The sequence below is a fragment of the Theobroma cacao genome, chromosome 4 (genome assembly GCF_000208745.1).
Source record: "Theobroma cacao cultivar B97-61/B2 chromosome 4, Criollo_cocoa_genome_V2, whole genome shotgun sequence".
NCBI classification, from domain to species: Eukaryota; Viridiplantae; Streptophyta; class Magnoliopsida; order Malvales; family Malvaceae; genus Theobroma; species Theobroma cacao.
The window spans coordinates 23,378,336-23,389,838 of record NC_030853.1 but is presented as its reverse complement, the minus strand read 5'-3'; the positions used below and the strand labels follow the sequence as shown (position 1 = coordinate 23,389,838).

The 11,503-nt window shown below is 34.6% G+C and overlaps 3 protein-coding genes across 3 annotated transcripts in view; 2 read left to right on the top strand and 1 right to left on the bottom strand.

Moving 5' to 3' along the window:
• Window positions 1-7,534, top strand: part of LOC18602293 (acetolactate synthase small subunit 2, chloroplastic) — a 17,017-nt gene extending 9,483 nt beyond the window's left edge. Inside the window, exons 10-12 of the mRNA XM_007033572.2 lie at window positions 5,367-5,519; window positions 6,986-7,051; window positions 7,184-7,534. Of these exons, the coding sequence (XP_007033634.2) occupies window positions 5,367-5,519; window positions 6,986-7,051; window positions 7,184-7,267 (303 nt within the window). The 3' untranslated portion in view covers window positions 7,268-7,534. The remainder of the gene's footprint in view (window positions 1-5,366; window positions 5,520-6,985; window positions 7,052-7,183) is intronic.
• LOC108661757 (nuclear poly(A) polymerase 4-like) lies at window positions 2,036-4,498 on the top strand. The gene has a single exon (XM_018119551.1). It carries the CDS (start codon window positions 2,377-2,379, stop codon window positions 4,360-4,362), a length of 1,986 nt encoding a protein of 661 aa, XP_017975040.1. The 5' UTR covers window positions 2,036-2,376; the 3' UTR covers window positions 4,363-4,498.
• Window positions 7,509-11,308, bottom strand: LOC18602291 (2-alkenal reductase (NADP(+)-dependent)). The gene is made up of 5 exons (XM_018119552.1): window positions 10,835-11,308; window positions 10,113-10,290; window positions 8,651-8,817; window positions 8,275-8,357; window positions 7,509-8,023 (listed from the first exon to the last, which is right to left on the bottom strand). Exons 1-5 carry the CDS (start codon window positions 11,075-11,077, stop codon window positions 7,645-7,647), a joined length of 1,050 nt encoding a protein of 349 aa, XP_017975041.1. The 5' UTR covers window positions 11,078-11,308; the 3' UTR covers window positions 7,509-7,644.

The following is an 11,503-nucleotide window of genomic DNA, read 5'->3' as shown; positions in this document are numbered from 1 at the left end:
TTTTTAATTATAAATTATAAAAAATTAATATATTAAATTTTAAAATTAAATTAAAATTTTAATTATAAATTTTTAATATTTTAGTATTTTAAAGAAAAAGAAACAATAAAATAATGATATTAATGTTTTAAGTATAAATTATTAATATTTTAAATGAAATATAAATTACTAATATTCTAAAAAATAAAAATAAATAATGATATTAAATATTTAAATAATAATTTATTAATATTTTAAATAAATTATTATTTATCTTTATATTACTTATTTCTTTTCTATTCTAAAGGTTTTTTTGCCGGATAGAATAAAAAAACCTTCTTTAAAACATTTCAAAAGGATATTTTGATCTTTCTTTTTTCAAAATGATGTTTTTAGTTTTTTAATTGTTAACACCGTTAGTCAACAATTAAAAAAATTAGACTTAATACTACATAACTATTTTAAGATATAAAATACTTTTTATATTATTTTGTAATTTAAACAAATTCTTTTTTTTTTAAAATCTACTCATGCTTCCCTTCAAAACCTTTATAAAAAAAAAACTTAGAAAATTTTGATTTGAAGGTTTGGAAATTTGAAATTGTATCTATCTTGAAAATTATAATTTTTTTTTTTATAATTGAGGAAGGGGATTCGAACCTTACTATTTAGATAAGGAATCATGTACCAACTAATGAACCAAATGCTTGGATACTTGAAAATTATAAACTTGTTTCTTGGAGTGAAGTTTATTTTCATCAAACTATTTATTTCTCTAATAGTTTGAGAAATTTTTTTCATTGAAAAAAATGTATTAAAAAGTAAATTTTTTGTTCAATGAAGGATATTTCTAATTTGATGGTGTCGGGTCAAGCGATTAATTTTTTACTTGTGATTACTAATTTTATCGAAAAATTTTTACTCAAAATTTGTTCTTTGAGATTAGGGTTTGGGGTGACGTAAAAAGATTTTAACTTGATTACTATATATTAAAAGTTTTAAGTTTTTTTCTTTATAAAATATTGAATTTATTAAGTATCAAAGAGAGATAAACTAACGCATTCACGAATCGTATTTTAGAATTTTATTAAGTTTTAAGTTTTTTTTCTTTTCTGTCAAATATTGAATTTTATTAAATATTAAAGTAAATTTTATTAAGTTTTGAAAGGAAACATGAACAGATTTTGTTTAAGAAGTCATTTGTGTCCTAAAATATTTATGTAGTATTAGGTATAATTTTTTTTAACTGTTGACTAATGGTGGTAATAGTTAAGGGATAAAAAACATTATTTTGAAACAAAAGGACCAAAAACATTATTATTAATATTCTTAAAAATAAAAATAAATAATCATATTAAATATTTAAATAACAATTTATTAATATTTTAATAAATTATTAAAAAAATCTAATATTATAATAAAAGATGTTTTTATGGATTTACCCTTAATTCCTTTTCTATTCTAAACTAATTTTTACTAATCAAATATTGAAATAAATTATAATAATAATTTTTATTTTATTTGTGTTTTATAATTTAAACTAGATAGTAGTTATTTTTACCTTATTTTATATTATTTTTCTTTTATTCTATTCGACAAATTAAATATTCTTAGAAGTTGGTAGGTTCCGATTGTTATCCCCTCAACTAGAATTTGCAATTCTGCTTGGACAGAGAAGGTTCTTTTTAGTAAGGGTTAGAGGTGGATTACCATGGGGTAGACTTGACGGTTTCACGAAATTTGTGGTTGGCTAACTGATTCAAATGACTAAAACCCTTAACAAAATCTTGCACTCCCTTAGGTTGGGAAACTTCATCATCACGCAGTCGTTTTACTTCGTCATCACGTAGCTGGTTTTCCTTTTTTTAATCTATATATTACTTTTCAAGTACATGCCTGTCACTTTCAAATTAATGAAATGAAACTCATTTATAAATTGTGAATTCCACAAATTTAAATTATTATTTTATACAAAATTATGAATTTCAAAAGTGAATATAGTGCATAATTATGTCGTTGATAATTTATTAATTAATTATTTTGTCTTTTATTGATAAGTATTTTATAAAATTAAAATACTGACTCAGTTTTACTCAACCACCAAAGCAAAATCTAAGTCCAATGCGAAATAGGAAATAAAAAGGATATATTAATATGTGTACATATATTACACTCTCGGCTTCTCTTTCTTTTAAAATTCCCATACCAATCATCCTGACCTCTCTCTAAGGTCTCACTTTCCTCCTTAAGTTTACTCTGGTTTTTGGTTTTCCTCTTTAAGGACGTTTCCTTTAATTTTCCATTGTTGAGCGGTTCAAGAATCGAAATTGCTTTTAATTTTTTTCCATTTAGAGAAGGATTTTCCTTTTGGCGGTTAAGTGAGTGATAGAAAGATAGATGGTGAGTTTAGAGGGATTGAGTGGATTGCCAATGTCCGGTATAACAAAGCCGATATCAATGGCAGGTCCCACCAAGGCTGATATACTAAAAAGCCGACAATTGAAAAAGTTTTTGGTGGAAGCTAGGCTTTATGAGAGCAAAGAAGAAGCTGCAAAGAGAGAAGAAGTTCTCGGTAAAATCCAAGAGATTGTAACAAGTTGGGTGAAGCAACTTACTCGTTTGAAAGGATACACAGATAAGATGGTTGAAGATGCAAATGCAGTTATTTTTACTTTTGGTTCTTATCGACTTGGGGTATATGGACCTGGATCTGACGTAGACACTGTATGTGTGGGACCATCCTATGTGAACCGGGAGCACGATTTCTTCTTTGTATTGCACAACATCCTGTCAGAAAGGAAAGAAGTTACAGAGTTACAACCTGTTCCCGGTGCTCGTGTCCCTGTAATGAAATTTAAGTTTGATGGAATATCAATCGACCTTCTTTATGCAAGAGTCTCTCTTTTGGTTGTGCCTCAAGACCTTGACATCTCTGATGTGTCGGTATTTTACAATGTTGATGAGTCTACTGTTCAAAGTCTTAATGGCCGTCGGGTGGCAGATCAAATTCTGAAACTAGTACCAAATGTTGAGCATTTTTGCACAACACTTCGATGTCTGAAGTTCTGGGCTAAAAGGCGTGGTGTTTATTCCAATGTGACTGGATATCTTGGTGGTGTTAGTTTGGCTCTTCTAGTAGCTCGAGTTTGCCAGCTTTATCCTAATGCGGTTCCTAGCATGCTTGTGTCACGATTTTTTAGGATCTATACACAGTGGCGTTGGCCAAACCCAATTATGCTTTGTGCAATTGAAGAAGATGAACTTGGATTTTCTGTATGGGATCCTCGTAAAAATCCTCGTGATAGGACTCATCTTATGCCAATAATTACGCCTACCTATCCATGCATGAATTCTAGCTATAATGTGTCCACAAACACCCTTCGAGTCATGACGGAGCAGTTCCAATACGGTAACAACATTTGTGAGGAGATTCAGTTGAATACAGTAAAGTGGAGTGCTCTATTTGAGCCTTATAGGTTCTTTGAAAGTTACAAAGACTACCTGCAGGTTGACATTGTTGCAGCTAATGCCGATGACTTGCGTGCTTGGAGAGGCTGGGTGGAATCCCGGCTAAGGCAGCTGACTTTGATGATTGAGCGAGACACTTACGGGAAGTTGCAGTGCCATCCTTATCCTCATGAGTATGTAGATACATCTAAGTCACGTGCCCATTGTGCCTTCTTTATGGGTTTACAAAGGAAACAGGGGGAAATTGTTCAGGAAGGTCAGCCATTTGATATACGAGGGTCGATTGATGAATTTCGGCATTCGGTAAGCAAGTACATGTTTTGGAAACCTGGGATGGAAATCTCTGTATCATATGTCCGTAGAAAGCAGCTTCCGGCTTATGTTTTTCCAGATGGCTATGAACATCCTCAGAATCGATGGCTTACTCCCCACCATAAGTTGTCTCATAGCAATGGTAATGCATGTACTGAATCTGGTGGGAAATGCCTTAAAAGGAAAAAGGATCTTGATGGAGAATATAGTGAGCATAGTAGGCTGGAGAAACGGCAGTATCTTGATCGGAACAAATCTGTTTCTCCTGAGATTATTAGTTGTGAGCTTAACAGAATGTCTTCAGGTTGCTCTACATTCGATCAAGATGAAATGAATGGAGCTGCTGAAGGGAATGCATCATCTACTTCCAGTGTTATCAGCTCTTGCTCAAATGAGGATATTGGGAATGAATGTCCAGCAGGTATCAGTGAAGGAAGCAATGGAGGTGATAATGGGAGTGTAGAAGGGAGTACTAGTCCATCATCTTCTCAGAGTGATTCGAATGATGCAGATTTGAAATCTTCTTTGGAGGATGAACATGCTGATCACCGTAATAAGGTTGAGTTTGAAGTCAGCAGCATGAGAGAAGTTATTAGGTTGTGATATGTTAAATATACAGAAAATTGGAATCTAGTTGTGGTGAGATGACTCTGTGTTGCTCGTGAGATTTTTTTTGCCCTTTCTAGGGAGCTTGTTCATATTTCTGGGTCTATAGTTTGATTCAGCTGCAATTCGATTATGTTTTCTGCTTTCTCTTTCACATACGCAGAACAAGCCACGACATGGAGCTTCATGTCCTGCGTGTGCTGTGCTGCACTACCATGCAAGGGTAGTTTTTTGTATATTTATTTTGAGTAATAAAACCATTACAATTGCCTTTCAAAAGAAAAAAATGGAGTGACTTACTTCTGGTAGCATTTTTAAATGGAGTGGCTTTTTTCTGGTCATACTAAAATATTTTTATGGTAGATGAGGCATGAAGTAAGCTGTTCCACCCATTCCTGATGATTTCTGTGCATGAGATATGTTTTAGTAGTTTATTTTATCATTTACTTTGAGTAAGTTTCATTACCTAACTTGTTATACTGAATCTGTTCCTACATGGTCATCTGTTTGTAAATGGAGTGACTTGTTTCTGGTAATAGTCTTTTTTTTGAAGATTTGTTTCTGGTCATAGTTAACTATAAAAAGTTTTAAATCGACTCGCTTCTAGTTATTCTTCAACATATTTTGTACTGTAGGTGAAGCTTCCATTAGACACTTGCAATAGTTTACCTGTTCCCTCATGGTTGTCTCTTCACCCTAAATTCTCATATTTGACTGCTTATATGTATAAGGAAGTTTATTTTAGGTGATGCTTTTGGTGTTGCCACTTTAAGGTTTTCTTTTTCTTTTTGATATAATTATGATAGGAAGGGTAAATTCATATAGGTTTTGGATCATTTCCTTTAGCTGCTTGTATTCTTGATCTTTTGCTTTAGATATCAGATAGAGACAACATTATCCATTGGGTTGTAGGAAGATATCTCTTTGCCAGTCTTATGATTATGGTTTCTTTGTTATGATATCTCAAGTGAACCATTGGCTGACAGTTGTTGACTTCTTAGGTACGGGACCTTACCTACTTGCCATTTGCTGAACGAGAATTGATGTTGATAAAGATTGCTGTGAATGCTGCTGCTCGACGAGATGTCCTCGACATTGCCAACATTTTTAGGGCCAAGGCTGTTGATGTTTCTGGCCACACAATCACTCTTGAGGTAAATATTCTTACTGAGATTTGTGTTTGCACATGATACTATTTCTTATTCATTTTTTAATGCCATCAGATATGTAGCAATAGCTAGCTTTTTACCGGTGTAATACAAATATAATGGCAAGCGGTTGCCAAAATATTTATTAGAAAAGATTTTTGGGCCCTTGGACCTGTTTGCTTTTCAAGGTTTAGTTTCTTTCTCTTCTGAAGGTGCTCAAGGGCTGATTTATTTCTTAAGAGGTTGAAAATCTAGACTAGTCTATTTAAAAACTGTGTAAGTAAAGGACCTCATGAATGTATTCTTGTCTAATTTTGTCTTAGCCTTTTAATTGGGAGGTGTTGTTGGCTTGCTTAGTGATGCAATGCAAGAGGAAGGGGGTGAATTGTATTGTGACAGAGGATTGAAACTTTTCAGCAATAATCAGAAACTTTTTAACTAAGAAATATAGCAAAACCTAGTATAAGACACATAGATTGCACATGTGACTTGTAGTGGTCCTCTGCAAGGCGTTTATATCCACTACATTGGCCATTCTAGCCAAGGAATTTTCCTGCAATTCAATATATAAAGTGAATTACAATCGGCTTTTAAAGGTTCAAGCTAACAATAGTAAAAGGTCTCACTGTTTCTATGCTTAAGTGAGACCTGTTCACGAGATTTATCATAATCTCTCTACCTTGATGAGGTTGATCTTTGAGGTAGCTAACCTGACTCTTTAGGTCATCGGTTTGGGGTAGGCACATCAGGAAGTGTCATTGTCTACAATAAAAATAAATCTACTGCTTGAGTCAGCAAACTAAACTTTTCATTTAGACAGGAAACTGATCCTTAACTTCAAATGGATCTGGTTGGTTGTGCTGAAAGCCTGGATACTGATCTTACCTGGAAAAAGTAAAAGAAAGAAAGAAAATCTAATGCAATTGGAGATGAGATAAACAAAATGGCATTTTATCTTTCTGTAGAAAAAAAAATGTAATTGAGATTGTGCCATATGCTGAAAAAATGTTTGAGTATGCTTTTATGATTGCAAAGTATCACAGGAGAAACCTCTTTGAACCAATATCATCCAAAGGTGCATCAGCTTTAAGTACTGGTGTAGAAGCCATGTCTAAAATATGCAAATTGTTGTTACGTGTAGTGATTGATTCATCACATGATCTATTTTGTTTTTCTTTGGTCCTGTAAGAGGTAATGTGGTGGGTGGACAGTTACTGGTCTCTTTGCAAAGATTATTATGACTGATCCTTGTTCCCCATTTCCACTCTCATCTTTTTTTTTCATACTTTTCTTTGGAAAGGGGGAAGGAGAGGAAGAAGGCATGATTGCTAATGGAATATTCATAGATCATGATTCTCTATCGGTTGCATTTGTTTCATGTGAACTGTATAGTCTGATGTTTGTTTGGCAGCCTCTTATCTGTTCTTTCTGACTGCTGAAACTCTTATACATGATTTCAATGCTTTTCCCAGCTTACAGGAGATCTGGACAAGATGGTTGCACTGCAGAGATTGTTGGAGCCCTATGGCATTTGTGAGGTTTGTTTCTGATGTCATAAAATCTGCTTTATTTTGTGATATTAACAACATTTGGTTTCCATAGTTCAATGCATTGCAGAAACTTTACAGTACAGTTCGTAACATTCCTTTTTTCTTTCCCTCCATATGTAGGTGGCACGAACTGGCCGTGTAGCATTGGTGCGAGAGTCAGGTGTGGACTCAAAATATCTCCGTGGATATTCCTTTCCTGTATAAGTTTAAAGAATTTTGGAGTTTTTCGTGTGTTGTGGCAAAGTTTGCTTTGTATATATTCACCTTGTGGCAGAAAATTTTGTTTATTTGGCCAAAGAGGAGGTGAAATATTTTAAAGAATCAATTGTGAAAAGTTTGAACAATCAAGCTTTAGTTAGCAGCCTGATTCTCGTAAATTGTTTTCTCCATATGACAATTATGGTAAAAATGATGAATATTATGATTGTGTTGAGTGCACTGAGAGAGAAGAATGCATTCAGAGTCCTGATAGATCAGAGATTCTTGTTCTACATCCTTTTATTCAATCAAACAGGTGATCAGTTTATAAAAGCAGCATACAGCCATCACAAAACCTCGATTAAGGTTGTAGCATATTTACATCAATCATGGGAGACTACAACTAACTGTTTCCCAACATTGCGACCAGTGAAGAGGCCAATGAGAGCTGCTGGAGCACTCTCGAGGCCTTCGGCTATGTCTTCAACATACGCTATCTTTCCTTCTTTGATGTAAGGAATAATCATTTCAAGAAACTTTGGATAGAGATGATAGAAATCACCAACCAGGAATCCTTGCAAGCGAACTTGTTTTCCCACAAGATGCATCAAGTTGTGCACTCCTTCAGGCCGGCCTTGGTTGTACTGCGAGATCATTCCACATGCAGCGATACGACCGTGGACCCTCATATTCAGTAGCACTGCATCAAGCATCTTTCCCCCAACATTTTCAAAGTAAATATCAATGCCTTCTGGAAAGTACCTGGCAGAAAAATACAGCATTGTCAACATGTATGACATCCAGATGAAAAAACAGCATCTTGATTCCCTAAATGAAAAGCAGACAGAAAAATTATAAAGTGGACTGTTGTTACTAAGGCTGGTAAAAAGTATCATGAACTTTTAAGACCGAAAATCAACTATTTTATCCACCATAATGTCAGATCTCTGATTGAAGCTTTACAATAGTTTACTAGACCTTTGTTAGAGGTTAAAACATCTTATGCTACTGACCTTTTCAAAGCAGCATCCAGGTCTGGCTCTTCCTTGTAGTTGAAAGCCGCATCAAACCCAAACTTGTTCTTCAACAACTCAACCTTTGATTGCAGAAATGGCAAAGATAATTAGATATAATTACATAAAAAGGGGAAAAAAAGGGAGACACTGGTTAATGAGGTCAACGGAAACATGAGCAATGAAAGTTTGTGCCCACATAATTTTCAGTTTAACAGCTTATTTACTTGTGCTGCTTTTGTCACATTATGAAGAATACAATGACTGAATGGAGGGAAGTTTTCAATAATAATGCATGCTGTGGGATCTGATCAGATAATGAAGCTAATGAAAACAGATAAGTGTGATAAAGATGCCGCATCATCACAAAACTCACTTTCTCTTTGCTTCCAGCACTTCCAACAACATAGCAGTCTAACAGTTTAGCAAACTGCCCAACAAGCTGACCTACTGCTCCAGATGCTGCTGATACATAGACGTACTCTCCTTTCTTAGGGGAGCAAACCTCATAAAAACCAGCATAAGCAGTCATACCAGCCATACCTATGGTGTACAAATTGAAGAGAAAATAGATGAGCCTAAAGCCATCTCAGAAAACACAAAATGACTAAAGGCTTTTGAATGTAACTTATAATATGTAGTTAACTCTTACACAGCAGAATAACAGATGTAGAAAAGTAAAATAAGGAACCAAAATTAAGTGGTAAACAGAATAGATATCCTTCTTAATTGACATGCCTTATTGACTGTACCATTTTGCTGCATATGTACACAAGTGTAGATGTTATGCCTGACTGACAACTAGATCTGAATGACCAAAAGGACATAACCAGCATTATTAGCGGCAAGAAACTAACTGACTTGATACTGTAATGTCACCCAGGTTTGTGTTCTTTGACAAAAAATGATTCTTAATGTTGCTATCCCTCTCACCAGTATGGCAGCATTATAACTAACATTTTTTAGGACAACACTCAGCTAGCACAAGGTGCTTACATTATGAGTCATAGTTCATCATTTCAGACAGTATATATTATCATTTCAGACAGATTATATACCTTCTTATGTCCACTTACTCTCCAAGCATAATGCAGTGCCCGTGAATCTAGTAAGTGCCCTAGAAAGTGGCACTCCCTTTTAAATAGATTTCTAGTCTTTGCTGAAAGTAGCTCTAACCTTATGATGCAAGCAATAGAGCCATATGGAGGCTTTCTAACACTGCATCAAGCATTTCCCTAAAAGTTGCAGCTCAAATGTTATTCCAGTCCAACTCTATGTCAACTCTTTCTATTGCAAAAGACCTTCCAGGAGTTGTCTGCAAAACTAGATAAGTGCAGAGATGAAAAATAAAATCCACGTTTGGGGGGGGGGGGGGGGGGGGGTTGCGCAAGTGGCAACATTACAACCTAACATGATGAACTGATAAGTTCTTTACAAGTTTATAATGTCATTCTTACTATTACAATATTCTGGTTCAAATCTAAGCATAGACTAAGCTATTCTTAACATGACATGTGTGAAAGAACAGTGTGAATTTCATAATGGATTATCAATTAGTTTTTTTTCCCCAATAATGAGCCCATAAAAGAAGGTTCTTTTGAGGTTACTAACGACATTTTGAGACTGATCCCATGGATACTTCAGCTATGATGCTGGAAATGTATAACAGTCTGTTTTGGCTTGTAGCCAAATAAATTGATCTTTTAAACGAATTGAACTAGCATAATTATTTAACTTGTGAAAATAATTGGCAAATATGTTATCACAAAAAAGAGGGGAAAAATCAGTTTCCAGCAGTAAATAGCATTGTCATCTTGAAAAATTTGAAATCAACTTACCAAGAAGTCCAGTATAGTAGGTAAGAGGCACATCTTTGTGTTGAATTTTGAACAAACGATCTGGTTCTATTATGAGACTATACTCTTCCCAACCAGTCATCCCCCAAACAAACTCGCCATTTTTGAAATCTGGAAGAGTAGAATCCAGAACCTTGGCCACTCCATAACCACTTAGAGGCTGGGCAATTTCACATTAAAAGGTCAATTAACTGAGAGTAGAATGCCAAATTTGAGTAGAATCAGAAACCAAATTTGTTTGGTTTGCTTCCCCGTCTAATAGAATCCAATTCTGAGTTCTGTTTCAATTGCAGCAATTGTATTCAATAAATAAATTTTCTCTTAGCCACTGTCCTGATTAATACTCCATTTGAATGTTGAACCATATGAGAGAGTTTCGTAATTCGCTGATGCTGTAACTATCATCTATGATTTGAACATAATTAGAACGAACCCAATACAATAATCCTGATTTCCCTCTCATGGTTCATAATATATGTTCATTTTCATGAGTCTCTAATCTATAATTTCACATATTAACTTTGTCTTCTATATAATCATCAAAGCTTCAAATTGACCAAGAATATATTACCAGAGAAGTAATCAAAATCTGCATGTAAAGATCACTACTAAAAAAAAAGGAAAATCAGAACAGAGTAATTCTTGAAAGTAAAGAGGTAAATGAAATAATAAAGGAAAGAAAAGGTGGTCTGATTCACACTCACCAAGCCAGTCTCAAAAGAAGCCACATATGAAGATGTTTCAAGCTTCTTCATGCGGTTTCTCATATAAGGATCACAAGACAAGTAGAGATTCTTGACCACAACTGCATCTTTAGTACCCTCTGGCACCTTCAGTTGAATGCTACCTTCTCTTGCTTCCATGTCTGATTCTTTGGGGAGACCCTCAGTCACATAATTCTTCAATATCACCTGCTTGTTCCTTACCACTTGCTCACCACCGGCCATTCTTAGCTGACGCAAAGAGATGCAACTGAAAAACAAAGAGGAGTAGAATTGGAGAAACGAATGCCGAAGTAAGCAGCCAAGACTGAAGAAATACAAAGAGAAGAAGAAGGAGAAGAAGTGAGGAAAGGTAGCAGTGGCAGGGTGAGGTGTTGAGAAGGTAAAGCGGAAGATATTTGTATTTTGGAAAGGTATAAAGGACGGGAAAGAGGAAAGGGACGTTAAAGTTTGATTTGATTTTCTGTTTCACATTGGTGCCGACAGGTGTAGCAGCGAGCAACTTTGCACCGAAAGCGGCAGATTTTGTGGCACCCACTCCATACCATGTTCCCACGGGATTAATACTTCTAATTTAATTTTTTTAATACATAATTCTTAATTTTGCTACTGTTTAATCGTTTTTATTGATATATGTAAGACATTTTTACT

Excerpts from the sequence above, each read along its gene's own strand:
- LOC108661757 (XM_018119551.1), top strand. The coding sequence starts at position 2,377 with ATGGTGAGTTTAGAGGGATTGAGTGGATTGCCAATGTCCGGTATAACA.
- LOC18602291 (XM_018119552.1), bottom strand. The coding sequence starts at position 11,077 with ATGGCCGGTGGTGAGCAAGTGGTAAGGAACAAGCAGGTGATATTGAAG. Across the intron at positions 10,291-10,834 it reads CTTCTTTTGAGACTGGCTTG|CCTCTAAGTGGTTATGGAGT; the intron begins GTGAGTGTGAAT and ends GAAATTGCCCAG. Across the intron at positions 8,358-8,650 it reads GTGCTGGAAGCAAAGAGAAA|GTTGAGTTGTTGAAGAACAA; the intron begins GTGAGTTTTGTG and ends CTGCAATCAAAG.